Source organism: Hetaerina americana, unplaced genomic scaffold (genome assembly GCF_022747635.1).
Source record: "Hetaerina americana unplaced genomic scaffold, ioHetAmer1.1.p SCAF_1, whole genome shotgun sequence".
Taxonomy (NCBI): Eukaryota; Metazoa; Arthropoda; class Insecta; order Odonata; family Calopterygidae; genus Hetaerina; species Hetaerina americana.
In genome coordinates this window covers 102152473-102169599 of record NW_027286069.1, presented here as the reverse complement: position 1 = coordinate 102169599, position 17127 = coordinate 102152473, and the positions used below count along the sequence as shown (strand labels likewise).

Genomic DNA, 17127 nt, shown 5'->3' with positions numbered 1-17127 from the left:
TTGAAACCCAGTCAGAAAGCAGTTCCAATTCAAAGAACGAAGTTCATTAGATGATTATAATTACAAGGTTTGTATAAAAATTTTGGAAAAATGTATTTATTTCAGATGTTGCTACAGTGCCTCAAAATTCTTCAAAATACATCCCTTGAGCATCAACACACTTTTGCCAGTTGGTTTTCCACGCCTCGAAGGCTCCCTGGTAGGCAAATTCTGGAAGATCCTTGAGGGTACACATGCAAGCTTCTTTGATGGCCTTCAGGGTCCCGGATTCCACTTTTGGGAATAGGAAATAGTCTGCTGGTGCCAAGTCAGAACTGTAGAGGGGATGGGGAATTGTTGTTTTGTGTTTCAGACGGTTTTCACAAGCAGACACTCGATTCTGCTCTTAGTAGTCCATCAGGACAAGTTTCGTGTAGATCTTTGGCATTGCCTAATTTTCTGTGATAAAGGTGAGATCAATGCGATCATGCGCACACCTGACCAATGGTCTGATTGCAGCTTTTTACACTCACGCTAGGAAACAAGTGTTACTGATACTTTTAATACAAACCTTGTATAATATCTATAAATGTCCATAAACCAACAATACTTTTATAATACTCATACAATATGCCATGTAGGTAATTGCTCATTTTGGTACAATCCTAGTGTTTATATTAATCTGCTAATTTTGTTTGAAATAATGATGAGCAGAAGTTATAGGTGCAACCTACAATTTGGAACACACAGTTAATGAGCTACAGTGAGTAAGGTATTTTACTATGGTGATGGTAATATATAGTTTTCTGGAAAAGAAAATGAGAGCTTTGACCACATGCTATCTTTATGAGTCTCAGAAGTTCTTTCTTTCAAGTGCCAAAACTTACATCACTTATAAGATAAACCTGTGATACCTACTTGGCAAGTTATTGGTCAAAATTTCCAGATTATCACTAAGCTGACTGAATAAAACCTTTTTTGCTGTAAGTTATATGGAAATTTACTAAAATAAATTTTTAAGCAATATATTGTCAAGGAAGGACTTCTAAGGATAAACAGGGTGATTGACAGAAATTTAAGATTATTCTAAACCATTTTGCTAAAATGGGCTGGCATATGTGGTGGAGAATAATGTTACCGACATCTTTTTAAATGGACTATGCAGTTAAAATTTAATGCTTTGATGGAGGAAGGGTTGTGGAATTATCACAAAACAAGATGGGAGCCTCATTGATAAAAAATATTGACTGCAGTTCCCAGGCACAAATCATATTGCAAAAATATTTATTTTGTGATCACGCTGCCATTGTGGAAAAATGCTATCAATTCACAAGTTCAGTAAAGGGAAAGAAAATCAGTACTTCGAGAATAATAAAATACAAATAGCTATTCTAGTACCCATTTGATTGATGCCCGTACCAGACTTTAAGGAAATAATAACATTAGGAATTTCTTCAAGACCACCTTTCTATTCTATTCTACTCTTTCTATTCCCATGTTTACTTAATGTCCCCTTTCCAAAACTCAGACATGGCTTAGAGAATATAAATGCATGTACACAAATCTGTTTATTGAAATAAACGCAAAATATTTTTGCGTTTATTTCAATTTAAAACGCATTTAAATTAAACTCAATAAGAAGGTAAATTACCAATCAATAATTTTTACAAACTCCATTTCTGTAATTCGTGTAGTTGTAATTGATTATTTTTCTGGTTGAAATCATAATCATGTCCTACAAAAGGCAAACCAAGTGACATACATGTAAACAGGATTCATCTAATGGGAGTTCTAGTTGAAAGATTTAAGTGGGCTCCCACCTAAATATGTATTCGAAATCGAGTGGCCTCGAGGACATTCCACATACGCACCACAACTCTTACTTTTCTGAAAAAAATCCTTCATTTGACTCTTCCTTTTTTGTCATCCCATGTAATACATACCAATGACATGCGGGAACTATTTGCTTATGATAGAGGCCTTGGCCAGAATTGTAACCATTTCTAAAATAATTATTTCTTGTATAATTAAAATTTCATTCAGAATAGTAGCCAAACTATGAAGAATTTGATATTGAATCTTAAATTTAAAACGTTGTACACATTTACCCAGCAGTAACAAATATGTAAACGGGATTATTATTTTTGGTCATCTCGCTGTGCCAGAAAAATAGTGCTGTTATCCACGTTCCCGCATTTTGAAATCTCGAAAAAATTTTGACTAGAAGGTTAGAAGTCATAAATTTGAAGTTGAGGCTCTCGGTCGTGTGTTTTATCACGATCGTAATAAATAAATCACTGGAGACTTTAAATGGATTCAAAAGCATGAAAGCAACGCCATTTAAGTTGGCTATATTCTTCAAAATTGCTTGGCCAAACCAAAATTACCTTTTACGATATTGAGGCCTTAGAACTAATATGTAATTGGAGTCATGACGCAATGACAGAAATTAAGTTGTTTGAAATGTCGCGGCTATATGGTTTGTAGCTTAAATTTGAAGATAGCAGCACTTTCCGGGGGTTTTCTTCGTTTCCTTTGATTCCCTTCGCAGCGCTGCCAGCGCCGAGGATCCGACGGGAGGCAGAGAGCATTTAATATGAAAGATTTCCAGCCAGACGCGGAGTGAGTTGTTCGTCTACTCAGATTTCCAGAAGGGTTCATTTCAGTTCGAAGGGGGTAGCAGAACCCGGCTAAGCGAGATTCGTATAAGCACGCCCGACCGTCTGGTCGTCTAGACGAGGACGACTAACTCCCCTGTCATACATTAGCGAGTTATTCTGTTTGAGCTATTCTTCTGCATGTGGAAAGGTGCTGGTTTCTCCGTTTCCACATGCCAATTTTTTTAAATTACACGTTAAACTGGAAATAGTTTTTTGTTTGTGTTGACATGGGGAAGTCGTTTTGGACACTCACAGTTATTGAAACTACTGTGAGCACTAGCACTGGCGGACTGGTTCCTCGGCTGAATTTGAAATGACTTCTATGCGTTTGGGGTATTTATATTTTATAAAAATTCGTATTATGAATAATTGTCTTCCTTCGTCATTTCCCTACTGAGATTTTACTGTACGTCAGGGATTTGACACTTTTGTTTTCTTGACGTAATTCCTTCTTCTGCCACTATTTTCTTAACGTTTTTGATAATCATATACTTCTGTTTATTGTAATGTGATGCTCGGCTTCGAGAGTTATTTGAGTAAATTTATGTACAGTTGAAAATCATTAATCTCGACACTCGGTTGTTGGGAGTTTCATTTTGTTTATTCATTTCTTTATACCCAGAGGCTTTTTCGACAAATTTGATGATAATATTGATGTATTAAACATTTCAATTCGTTCACAGGAATAAATGGATCGTATAATATTCAGACGGCTCAAGCGACCTAGGATTTATTTCTTATGTCTCCATATCCTACAATGATTACTATAGAAGATTGAGTGTTTGGTGTACAATGGAAATTGCCACCATTGTGTTCATAATAACCTTATATTCCCACGCTCAAGGTAGGGTTCTTGAAATAGGTATTTAAGTGTTCGTTATTATCATTACTGCGTCGACGTCTGCTCTCAGACATTGATGGATATGATTTTAAACAATAGGCACCCAGTCGTCAGAGTATAGATTGTGTGCTCGCCGTTACAACAACGTTGAAGTGCATCAAGCTGTTGAAAACTCATCGGAAGACTATGGATTGGACGAAATATTGGTAATTATAATCATGAGATATGACCATATATTAATATTTAAGTCTTGAGAAACTAACTTTCAGAAGTGAAGTTTTAGAACCACTACTTACATGAATTCCTATATAAGCCGACTTCCTGTCTTCCTAAAATGTAAATTAACTCGTTGTTTAGTGACGAAGCTCATATACCCCAATTTGGCAGTTAATTCTACTTTAAACGTGTGGAGTCAAAGTGCATGAATTAGTAACTTTGTCATATTTGTTCTGGTTTCTCTAAAATACACGACGAATAGGCAGGATAATATTGCATCTAGTAATTGAAAGTTATAAATGTCTGCTCCTGTATTATTTCAATGTATGAAGGAAGACAGTGTAATTAAAAAACTAAATTAAAATTTTATGTACTTGACATTACTATCTTGAAACAGTCAAGAAATTTGAATGGCTACTTTTTGATGTTGTTTCTGATCCGTTGTTTAATTTATAGGGTCTTTATGGAAAAAGTGTGGAAAAGTGTGCCAAAGCTACAAACTTTTGCTACACTTTTTGGTCTAAGGATACTTCAGTCAATCAAACAGATGGGATCACAATCTTGGGCCAAGGTAAGTGAATATTGTGTCTTCAAAAACAATAATATGTTTCATGATGCTACCTAGGACCAAGCACAAAATTAGCTAACTAAGTTTGTGTGTCTATGAGCTCCCTGGAAGTTGAAGGTTCAAATCTTAAGAGGGCATATTGTATTGTTTATAGTGCCTTAAACATTTGAGAAAACAAGTGTGTATTCGATTTTTATTAATATTGTGCAAGTCTACACCAGTCATCATTAAAAGAGTAGCTAGTATATATATTATTGTAGTTGTTTTTATCTATGATGCCTTATTTAAACTGCCACTCATTATCGTCACAGAGCATATATTTGTTCATATTTGAATATTTCAACCCAGTGATTGAAGACTCAAAGAATTATGTTAATGTTATGAGTAATCTACTTCACATGCAATATATTTTTCACTTTTTAATGGACAGAACTTTGATGAGAGAACCCCAGTCTTGTTGCATTTCAACATCTCCAGGTATCATGAAACTCCGGTCTTGCCCAATCATGTTTATTTTGGACTGATGAATGTATGCACTCATCAAATTGAATCTTTCACCAATTTGAACCCTAAACCATGTACGTCAATAATAACTTTATTAAAGACTTGTGTATATACGTGCATGCAATAAATTCCAAATCAGGATAGGTTTGCCTGTTGTTTTAATCATTAATATTTCTAGAAAACTTATAATAAACAGTGAGAATCTTCTTGATAGTCCTCTAGCATTCTTTGCTAGTCAGTGAAAGGGTCAATATTTACGTAGTATCCTTCCCAGAGTTGTACAAGGATGTGAAAAAAGTTCTGAATTGCCATATTTCTGAGCAAAAATGGTTCTTCACATCACTGTAAAACTTATCGTGGTGGTTTGCCTTTGGTAATATTTGTTTTTGATTCATTGTTGGGGAAAGGTTTATCTTCAGTGAAAAATTGAAAAAGCACACCATGTGTGTGACATTGCCTGGATCTTAGCTGCTTTCTTATGCCTTCACAACTTTTTGGGCTGAGTTGATTCACGGGCTGACCATTTTGTGTTCATTCTTGTGATTTCCGTGTGAAGATAGTATTCTATTAGATGTGAACTTATTCATATTTGAATGATAAATGTGTGATTTTGGCCAGTACTAATTGCATTGTACCATCAAGAAAATTAATGTACATGGTCAGATGTAGCAGATTTCCCATGTGAAATATGCTTATTTATTTTTCCATTAAACTTCTTCATTGAGGTTAGCAAGAAATTGAGTAGCTTCAGGCGTGATGTGGTGGAAGTCAAACATAATGAATAACTGTTAGCAATTTTCCACTTGATAATTTTTTTTTATTTTACGACCAGGTTTAGATGTATTACATCATCATCAGGTGTAACCCTTTTTTGAAAAAATTTCATCGTGTGGAAAAGTGCTACGATCAGTTATTCATTTAGTTGAGCAAGATTGAAATCCCTTTTTATTTAAGTAAAGTGTACTTTTTTTGGCCTCTGTTATTTTTGGAGGCAAGAAATGGGCAGGTCTTGAGTTTTTATCATGGTCTGTTTTCAACTAAGCATATTAAGAAAGTTGTGTAACTTGATTCATTTTGATAAGCGACTCTGTTAAATGTCATGAGTGCTTTCAAAAATCGTCTTTGGGAAGTAAGAGTAATAAAAGATTTTTATTCAATTCCTGATTCCATACTGCCAAAAATTCATTTCGTGTCACTCGGTACATAATCACATGTACTTGGACTCCATTGAAAGAGGGAAGAGCTCACTCAGTATGCTCATCATCAAACAGGCAATCAGAATGAAAAATGTCACCCACTCGGGAATCTTATGTGATGAATTTATTCTCTGTAGAAAATAACCCATTTAACTGCTTTATTAACCCTGTAACATTCTTAAAGTTTTAAAAGTATAAATAAAAGGAACCTACTGGGGCTAGGAGTGTCAAAATATAGATGGTATTTTTTTGAGAGATAGTCAAGGTCAATACTTTGTGAAATTCCATTATAATGAAAATAAAGTAACAAATAAGACTGCTTTCCCGCAGGCTGTGCGGAAATAGAAAGTCTTTGTTTTTTCCATTTAATTTCTATGCATGGTGTATTCTACTCGAGGGATTCTCAGATGCCATTTTCACCTTGAAATTGCTATTAAATAGCAATTTAATTTTACCACGCTTGAATAATGATAATGGGTAGGAAAACCATGAGAATTTAGTGTGATTATCCTTCATTATTCAAAATGTAGAAAAACTTGAATTAGGAAAAGAGGGCATGAAAAGCAAATCAGTATTCGATTCGTATTAACTTGAATTTATCCTGATATTCTCTGATTGTTCTCTGAGTTGTTTCTGATTACAGTGGTTTAGTGCAAGGATTTAAAATTCACAATTCGGTAATTGTTAGTGTGAACATCATTGAAGCTAAGATTGTTTTAACATATTTAATACCAGCCCAAGCAAGTCATAATAAGTTGTGATTGAATAGATATTGTGACTTGTATGTTAGCTTAAATTCAGGTATCAAGTTATAACAATGGCTGAGCTCATGGCACCATTCCAATCCCTGTCAGTCCGATAACAATTTGGGGATAATATTCTGCTTCTTGGGTGTAATTCGAGAACCCCGATGCTAATGATTTTTCGGGGAGTAATTCTAATGTTTACGATTAATGTCTCCACCTCCTTTTCTCTCACCTCCATGTCTTTTCCTCTGGCCATCGTATTACCTATCCATCCCTTATGCCTCAATTAAATTTAGCTGTCCCTCACCTTGTCCAATGAGAGTCTTTTCGAGTCATTTTTTTGTTGGGTAGGTGTCCCGACAAGATGGAAGTACGTGAATTGGTATATCTACATGATATCTGTAATCTGATTTGAAGTATTTGATAAAATGAAAGAACAAATTTCCCCAGTAGTAAATTTTTAATTTTTTTTTGGTAAATTTAGTAAGTTTTTGCAAATATATAGGCTCTTTCAGAAATTGGTCGAACAATTGATTGATATGTTCATTTGATCAGACTGAAGGAGAGGATAAGGCAAGCACAGTAGTGTCCATAACATGGTTACAGGATTCTGCCGTAATAATACAGTTCTCACGCTGATTTTCTGCCGGGAGACTTAAAGTATAGTACATTGTGATTTTAGTGAAATCTAAAACTGGGAATTCTCAAGTATTGTTTTGAGCATATGTAGGTAAGAGCATTTGACTTGGTGGATACTTCTTGCATTCACTTATTGCTGAATTGCTCTAGCTATCTGCCAGTCTTTTGTGGTTATGTGGTTTTCAGCTACATTACTGTAATGGAGTACAGATGCCCTTACCCTGCCCTACTGCAACTAAACCAACATTGTAAAGATAATGGCTTGCAATAATAACTCCTGTAAGAATTCATCCTCAAGAAAGAAGGGAAAATTCATAGGAAGAAGGGCGAGCGTTAGACTTTTTATTGCAGGGAGTTACAGCTTGTTGTTGTTTGGTGACTACTTCAATGTCAAAAAGTCATTTCTTCTGACTTGGATATTTTGACATATGCGAGGATCGAATTGCAATCATAGAATTCTTATTTCAGGCATCTCCATACTCTGAATAATGTTTCATCAATAAATCTTATACCTTTATTGTCATCCAGCATTATATCAAGAGTATAAAACTGAATAATCATAATTACCGATAAATTTTATCTAATGGGAGTTCTCAAGTTTTCGGGGTTAGTTCTCTCGGTGACATTGGCTTTGCGGCTTCCATTTTCAGTTCAAAATGACTCAACCATAGTGGATGCTGTAATGCCTTCAAAATGCCACTAGAATACAGACTCAACAAAGAATGCTTATGGTTTAGAAGTGAAGTAGCTGGAAAATTGAGAGCCTTGACAACAGTATTGTGAAAATATTTGGAAGTATACTTCATTGCTTTGCTTAGAACTTCTCTCTAATACTAAATAATTACTCTGAAAGAAGGGCAGAAATAATATGTTTTGGTTATTTTTAATGTGAGCCTTATTGTGGATTAGTGTTGCTACTAGTATGCTGCATACTATGAAGCAGAAGCCGTATTACGTCCTGTGCTAATTATAGATGTGTGTCAGTAATATTGTATGCAAACGTTTTCATCTCCTTGGGCCAAAATTTGGTCTGTTGATGGTAACCATACAATGTGGTTACTTACTTCATTTCTCGTGATGAGCATGTTTTCATAGTATCTTGTGAGAGGACTTGGCCAAGGACAATTTGGAATAGTTGAATATGCTTCATAGTTCACTTCAAGGTAGGAAGCAGGTATTCAATTGTGAGCTCTGTTACATTATTGCATCATATGCAATTATGCCATTTTGTGTTTTCTACGAAGCACACCGATCAAAAACATTCTCTATGTAAATTGTGAGGTCTAGTTATTTTTAAAACTATTTTGCCTCTCTTTGGTTTGCAGTGACAGAAAAAGATGTCATGCAATTGTTCATTTACCCCTTATGTACATTTATGTAATTACTAAGGAAGTATTTAATTGGAAAATTTTCAGTTTTATTATTATAGGGTAATTGTTACGATGCATTCAGATAGTTTTCAACTAGTAGTGCCAAATAAATTTTTTGATTAGCACTTCTGGTAGTCTTCAAACAACACACTTGTTATGGATAAGTGTTTTTAGCCTGGAATATTATGAAAGCTTATCAACTCATGCTTGGGAAGCACGTGTGTTTTAGAAAGTAAAACATAAATGAGCATAAGTAAAAAGTAATTGTCTAGTATTTAATATTATTATTATATATTTTAAATATATTATTCATTACTGGTAGGTGGAAATGGTCGGTGTGCCTGGTGGAATTCCCATTAATGTGACCAATTAGTTACGAAATGCTGTTTAAGTAATTTAGTAATGGAAATGTTTTATAGGCCAAGTTTTAGCGAACGAGTACTTTAGTGAAATTTTTAAGGCAACGTATTTTCCGCCTAAATGGTTCGCAATTTCCTGTAGTTATGGCTATCAGGAAAGTGAAGTGGCTTCTAGCATGTTACCATTTTAAATGTGAACGGAAATTGCCTAGAGCTGCATATTTAATTTTACTCCCAACGTAAAACATTCGCCGCAAAATTCGGGGTACTTTAATCCTTCAGTTTTCAATCCCAGGAGGCTTATTGCCTTTCGTAAAGAGTAGGCTAATGCCGACGCCGGGTATCTCTCCACCCTTCATCCTTTCCCGTCCGTCCCCTATGGCGCAAATGACCTCAGCAGTCGGTCGCCTCCCCTAAATACTACTACTTCTTTGACAAATTCCAAATAATGTGGCATTGAAACTACTACTACTACTTATTGCCCGCGCGACGGGTTGATGGAAACCACTGCTGATTTGGCGGGCGATTACCTTCAGTGGCGAAAAGATTGTATTCTTCAAGGTTCTGTATTAGATCTTTTGGTTGAGGAATACTGTGATGAAGCTCAATTTTATCCAAGAACCGAAGAAAAACAACTTAATTACATTGTTAATTTAACTGGGAGATTTGTTCCATTACGACTTTCCTGAATATCTGTGAAATTCAGTGCTGATTACATTTTATTGAAAATTCAAAATTGATATGGTTTTTGAAGTTTTCCCCTGAAAGATATGTATTCTATAATTTGTTACCCCATAATTAAGCTTCAGTATCAACGGACTTCCGTTCAGATCTCATGCCAACATATTTGTTAATTTGTCTAACATTTGGGTTCATAAAAAATATTGATGGATTAATTTTTTAATGTAAAATCAGTAAGCTGTGTTGGTTGATTTTAAAAGGACAAAACGTCATTTTTTATTTATGCAGACAGTTAGTGCGTAGTTCCTTTGAAGATCTTTGGGTATAAAGAAAAATATGTATTATTATTTTACGTGGAAGATTCGTAATGGGCTTCTTAATAAATTGGTGCCATTATCTTCCATTTTCTAAGCACTTATTGCTATTGAAGGGCTTTTGCGTCATTCATCCGGTTTCTGCATTTCTCTCTGCAAAGCTAAATGTTGTTCCACTTCGGAAAATAGTTTCAGTTACCATATAATGGTGCGGTCAAGGAAATACAATAACTCTCATATAACGTGTCAATTTCGTCGACTTCTGACACTCATCCGTCTAAAATGAAATGCGCGAATTTTAAACAGGGTATTAGTCGTAGTAATGTACGTGAACACACTGTCAGTGGCAATTAGAAGTTAAATCGAGCTATGATCGTGGTTGTCTGGCTTTGAGCCACTATGATGCAGTTAATCCAGAGATGTGATGGGTTAGGCCGAGGAAGATGTGAAACTGGAAGTTTTCACCGGCTTGGTCTTTTTTCCTCTTCCTATCTCCTCCCCGCCCTCGGTGCGTGGCTCACTGGAATCCGACGAGGACGTCGCGTGCGTGAGCGGGGTGGGGTGCGGTGGGGCGGGACGGTGCTTTTAACTCTCGCCGTGGAGGTGCGGCGCGTACAATCAGCTGCTGGAAATCCCCATCGATCCGGCCCTTGCCCCCTTTCGTCTGGCCATCGTGGCCGCCCCTACTTTTGTGTCACCGTCCCTCGACCAGCTCCGCGGGAAATGGATCGAGCAGTCCTTACTCCGGTTGGTGCGTCGCGGCGAATTTTCTCAAGAATCCATAGCCTCAAAAAATCATGCTATGTCTGCCTAATGATTGTCCTCAGTATCCCGTCGTACTTAACCTTCATGTGTTTTTGGTGAAATCATAATGCACTCTACTCGTCAATTACTTACTTGAGTTGTACTTTCCTGGAACTTCCGCCCTGATAACACTAGTTACATTTTTCATTGCATGTTTTTGAACCATTATCGTAATCGTTTGGCCATTAATGTTTGGTTCAATTGCCAATCTTGTAATTAAGACGGGAACGGTGCCAAAACATGTCATATTCTTTTAATACTTTCGACAAGTGTTTTAATTTTGTTGAAAGTTCGTTTTTTTTAATGAAGCAGTTTGAGGATTGAAATTTTGATTTTCATTATTAAATCTCCACGAGTGGATTTGACGTGACTTCGAGAGGCCACTTCCCGATTATTCTAGCCCCCCTGAATAATTTCCTTCCTCGTTCTTTCAAGGGTTAAAAAATTTTCACATTTGGACTCATGTATAGGACTTTCAGTAATAGTGTTAAATGTTGCCGTTTTTTCAGTTATTGTTATTTCGAGAAGTAGAATTTTTGGATCTCCACACGCTCGTAATACGCGCATATTGAAAACAGACTGTCCCAATGCGTGTTTCCCTCATGTACATCCCCATGTATTTGGGATATCATATTAGGTTTTGCGGAAAAATAGCAGGGAAACGTTGCCTCGGTAATTGTTACTTGGCTGCACTATGGAGTCAATATATTTCATAGTTTTTATTACAATTTCACTGCCTTTAAAGGACTTAGGGCGGCGAGATTAACATGGTTCAATTTGAAACGGCTGCCGCGGACTTAATATTGGAAGAAAATTAAGGAAATCCGTACCACATGTGCATTACGTTTTAACCTAACATTATAGCATAAAATTCAATTTTCGCGTGATAAATTACGTCTATAAAATATGTATGATCGCTCTTTATTGAGTAGTTCTCGGATTATTATATGCTAAAATTTCGCCCACGGAAATTTCAGAATTTTGGGAAGATATATCGTAGATATCGCCAAAATTTGTGTAAGTGGAATTCGCGATACACTTGATTCTACTCAAGTTGGCATTCGGGCTAATCGGTCTCACTTTCATCTCTTTTTTTTGAGAGATAGTCGATGCTGTTACTTTGTGTAATTCCATAGTTATACAAAAGGGAGAATCAAAATAACTTTGTATTTCCCCTGGATAAATTTTTACTTTTCAAAAGGAAAGAAAAAATGCTATCCTTCAGAAAGGCTAAGTTATTTTGATTCTTCCTTGTGCTTTTTTAATTCCAATGAATTTTTATTATAATTCCTCGGAAGCATTGTTGCCCAGTGGGTGATGAGTTCGGCCAATGACCGGAAGGTCCGATTATGATTCCCGGTGACATTGCACATCTTCATATTCAGCCGAGCTGTGTGGTTTTTCGGGTATCGAAGAATAAACTATTCTGATTAAAATATTTTTATGTTTCACACATATCTTCATTAAATGCTCATACTTTCACCAAAAAGATAGTTTTAGAGCTCGTTCCAAAACATGAAATCGAATATATATGTATTTAATCCTGAAAGTGTGTCGCATAGCATCATTGAAATCTTAAAATGAAACTATCTCTGGCATTACTGACTGAATTAACGTGGTTCGCATGCTCAGTAGATGACATCCATTCTCTTTCGCTGTCGCTTTGCTTCATCTTCAACGTGACTTAAGGGGAAGTGACCGAGGACCTAGGTTGGTTATTTGGTAGCGGTAGCATGTTCGAGAAAGCGAGGAAGAGTGTGGAGAAACCCGGCATCTGCATTATTCTACTCTTAACGAAAGGCGGCAAGGAATCTTTAACTTAACGTTCCATTCGACAGGAAACATACTCCGCTTACAGTGCTTGCCATATGTCGTCCCAAGTAGGGATTGAGACAGCTGGGAAATTCCGCCACCTAATGGATTCGAACCCGGTCCCTCGGTGTGGAAAGCCAGAGCCACATTAAACATTGCACCGTCCCGATCCTCCTGTCCCGGTTAGCGAAACAATGCTTGTCCACATCAATTCCCTGAATTATAATTTTGAGTGAAAATAAGTGGAGACGATACAATTACCGAAGCAAAATCTTCAAATGGTCTCCCGAGTTACAAATTTATCAATATTTTACCTCGTTTAAATCTCAATCGTGAAAGGGAGATTTTTTTCTAGTCTGTGATGCCATGCATGTGAGCCATGCTATAGGACGATGCATTTATTCCAATTCCGTGTTAACATAAACCCATAGCATAAGTTAGGTTTTTTTCTGATAAAAATATTTAAACCAAAATTGGAAAAAATGTTTTGAGTGTTCGGAGTAATATTTATATTATGCCTAAAACTTGAATATTTCATCTTCCATTTATTCATACATTCATTTTGGTTTTCTTTGTTTATATTTAATATACCTTAAATGTTTAGGAAACGTATACTGAACTTTCTGTCACTGTTGAGATTTAAACCCTGTAAGATTACTTTTCAATAATCGTTGATTTATTTTCAAAACTTGAGGAATAGTTTTTTTATCCTTGAAAGTGATATGAAAAATTAAAAACTTTCTCCCTGTGCTTATATTACCCTGATTTGCGTTTGAAGGGTGAAATGGGCTTGTTTGTAAGGCACAAGATCATTTTTGCAGGATATTACTTCTATGGACTCTCCAAATAATATTTGAAATTTGAGACATCAGATTACTATGACATTGACCTACTGAAACCCATTATATCAAGAGCAGATCACTGCTGTATTTGAAAAACATTAGTGATAAAATTTGAAAAGTTGATGTAGAAACATCTTTGAGAAAGTATAACCTGACGCATTTACGTCATATAGATTTTCGGGGGTGCCAAGTGTTCAACATTGTCATAATAATACTCCACTATGACTTAAAGTTTAATAAAATGATAATTTTGTGATTTTTATTGAAACCAATTTCCCGTTCTATGGAAGTTGCTTCCGTTTGTCTGCATGCTGTTATCTTGTTTATTTTTAGAAAATCTTTCATCCAGTCTCATTCGGATAGTCTGGTTTCTTTCTCAAATGGAAGAGAAATTTAAGTTTTCACAAAACTGGCGAAGAAATTTAGAATTATAATGCTTAGCCTAAAAATATTTTCTCCATGTTGAGTCAAATGGTATCTAGACCCTTTCCTTGATCTTTCGGAAGGAGAGTTTTTTCGTCGCATTTTTGTGTGGTATAAGCACCTTAAAATGCTGGGTGAGGTCCATGTTAATGATATCGTCACGCACAGGACCCAACTTTCCGACCATGTTTTATGCGAACGTGACGTTTTTTGACTTTGAAAAGCATTAACCGCATGTAGGATACTTAGGAGTTGGAGAGCTAATAATGTTTTCCATGATAATTTTCTAAAGAAAAAGAATCATGAACCACTTACTTCCTGTTTTGCGAATATCAGGTTGCAAAACTAGCGGTATTCAATTACAGCGTTTTCAACCTAAATCTAATAAGAGGACTAAAGTATTAACGGAAATACTAGACTACGACCTGTTATTTTTTCTTCTATGGACGATATGCTTCAATAACCCTCATATTTCCTCAACTCAACATAAAGAAGGAGGGATCGCCAAAGATAAATATTTTTTTAAAATCATTCACACAGTAATCAACGGGAAGGGTGGATTGTTGAATGATGGTCGTGTTCACCCAGTACTAAGTCGGACGGCGTGTGACATTCCCCCATCAGGTTAGGGGGCCAGTTCCTTTCCCTGTATCGGCTGTAATTTCCTAGGAAGATCTGGCACCCGTATAATCACACAGCTGTTGGTGCCCATAGAGGCTTTCTCGAGAATCAAACCCGGGGCCTCTGGTCAGTAGTCCAATGTTCTACCCCTGGACTACCGCGACCCAAAGTGATGAGTATGACCGTGATAAATGTTAACGAAACGTTGTGGCTTACGTTGTATGACCTCGTCGTGATCGTGGAGTCGTCGTCTTTGGTAGCGATCCTTCGTGATTGAAAAATCATCCAGGAAAGCCCCGAGGCCCTTTTAGTTTCCCCTCTTGAAAAAAATTCACTCTTGGCACATTTGTTTTCATCTGCATAATCGTTTTGTAGATCACGTGCGGCAATACAGAAATCGGCGAATCGCTCGCACAATTAAAGGAATCATTAAAAAATTACCAATGTCAAGGGTGTCGTAAAAACCATTTACAATCTCAGCTCGGAAAATATTTCACGCCATGCGGTAACTATTCGGCTGTGGTTTTTATTGTGAGGGATCGCCGTTAAAACCTAGTTTGAAGGAGTAGGATGGTACCACTTCAATCAATCGCTTTACTCTGATGTTGGGAAAGAACTTTGTTCTCGACTTACGATACTCGAAGTAAATGAAATTGGAATTAGGAGAAGGGAAGGCAAATCGTTTCGGGAGGGCTGAAGTTTTAAATGACAAAACTTCGTGTGGCGAGACATAAGGGGTTGCGCGTTAGCGGTCAGTTGAGTCGATTAGCCCTCCTCCCGCTCCCATTCTCCGATAGTCCTTCCGCCTCCTCTCCCACCCTATAACATCCACTACCCCTCGCTCCCCGGCGCTTAACTTCCACCCCCCCCCACCCTACCCTCACAGCCTAACGACTCCTCCCTCGGCCTCGGGGTGCACGGAAGGAGAGGGGGAGGGGTTTGGATGGCTGCTCCCCGGCTATGCTTTCACGGCCACTTGCGTCCCCCGCCCCCGGGCGACCCGCGAGAAAGGGATCCTCCTTTGCCTTTACGGTGAGCGGCGTCGCCGTGAAGCCGACGCTCTCAAGTCGTTCGGTCCAAGGGGAATTCAGCAACCTGGGCGTCTCGACGTTCGAGGGGTCTTGCTCTCTGCAACAGAACTTTCTCTCTCGTCCCCGCACCCTCCTCTCCTCTCGACACCACTCTCTTTCCACACCCTCCCCTTGCTCCTGCCCGACGCCACTTTCCCGTCGCGGTGCCCCCCCTTGCATTAAAGGGGGGATTGCGCCGTCCCCTTGTCGCATCTCGTCGGGAGTCGCCAGACGGTCGGAAGGGGAGGAAGCGTCATTCTCACAAGATCCCACCTGAGCCCCCCTCTCTCTTCTACATCTACATAAATACCCCGCTATCCACCATATATAGGTGTGCGGCAGGGGGTGGAAGCACCAGGTGGAATGGGCAAGGGACAAGAGAGAGGAAAGGTCTTTAAGTGGTTAGGAAAAGGGTAAAAATTCACTAATAATATCCCAACTAAACGCGCAAATCATGGCGGAAAACTTAATTCCAAACAAGTGTTAATCTCACCCACTAAATATTGTAAGTTCTCTGGTATACGAAAAAGGAGAGAATAATAATGAACCGCTACCATTTATACTATAGACCACCATACTTTGACAGGTCATGCTGAACTGGGAAGTAAGAAGGGGGAAGTGCTTTATTAATTCCGGGCTATGTAACTTATGGTGCCCCCCCCCCCCTAAAGTCACAAATTCAAACCCTTCTCTCTCAGTGGATCGCGGATCCCTGGAGAGGGGGAATACGCGATGGAATTGTTCAGCGGCGCCCGACTGGTGTCATGGGGGCGTATCGGGATCGGCGTCTTGGGGAGTACTCTCTGGCGATCAGATTCATGCATTAAAAGTGCGCGCCATTTGCCGTTCCTCGTCGTCGCAAGCGTTTCTTTCCGTCTCTAGATTTCACCGGTGCTGCTGCTTCGAGTTCTCTCCGTAGAAGATGTTGCCCATGTTCTTACGGCGTTATTGTGTAGGAGGGCTGTTTTTATTTGCAATTTACTTTCTCTCTCTCTTTCGTCCATTCGCCTCTTCTTCCTTCTTAGCGCGGAGTTATCATAAAGGGAAGTGGTGATGTATCGTACTGACCACGGGCTCTTGTGTCTCGCGGGTCGTTCGATGGCTGGGAGGCCGCCACTCTCGCCGCCGGGGTTCGCGTCCGCGGGAATGGGACTCGTGGCGTTTCCCTCGGTAACGTCGTGGGCGGGCCTAATGGTTGCGTTCACTATCTTCCTCGAGGAGTAAGGTTAGAGTGTGTTCAGACAACGCACTGCGTATGTATGGTCAAATCTTTCGTTTATGTTATTACTGATGACCTGTACCTATTCGGAGTCACAGAATGTTTTACTTTGGTCGTTGTTCGCCAAGCCTTTTCGGTATTCTGTTTCGTGTTTTTCTTTAACACCTAACCTGTGAAGTAGCTCTTAAAAAAATGTTTTCACTGTAAATTTAGGGATAGTAAGATTTAATCGGAAGTTGCTGATTTTGAATGCTTTTTGTTGC

The 17127-nt window shown here is 38.1% G+C and overlaps 1 protein-coding gene across 1 annotated transcript in view; it reads left to right on the top strand.

Moving 5' to 3' along the window:
• Positions 1-2640: 2640 nt before the first annotated feature.
• Positions 2641-17127, top strand: part of wit (wishful thinking) — a 238947-nt gene continuing 224460 nt past the window's right edge. Inside the window, exons 1-4 of the mRNA XM_071592057.1 lie at positions 2641-2972; positions 3323-3483; positions 3580-3686; positions 4153-4267. Coding sequence (XP_071448158.1) covers positions 3432-3483; positions 3580-3686; positions 4153-4267 — 274 coding nt within the window. The 5' untranslated portion in view covers positions 2641-2972; positions 3323-3431. The remainder of the gene's footprint in view (positions 2973-3322; positions 3484-3579; positions 3687-4152; positions 4268-17127) is intronic.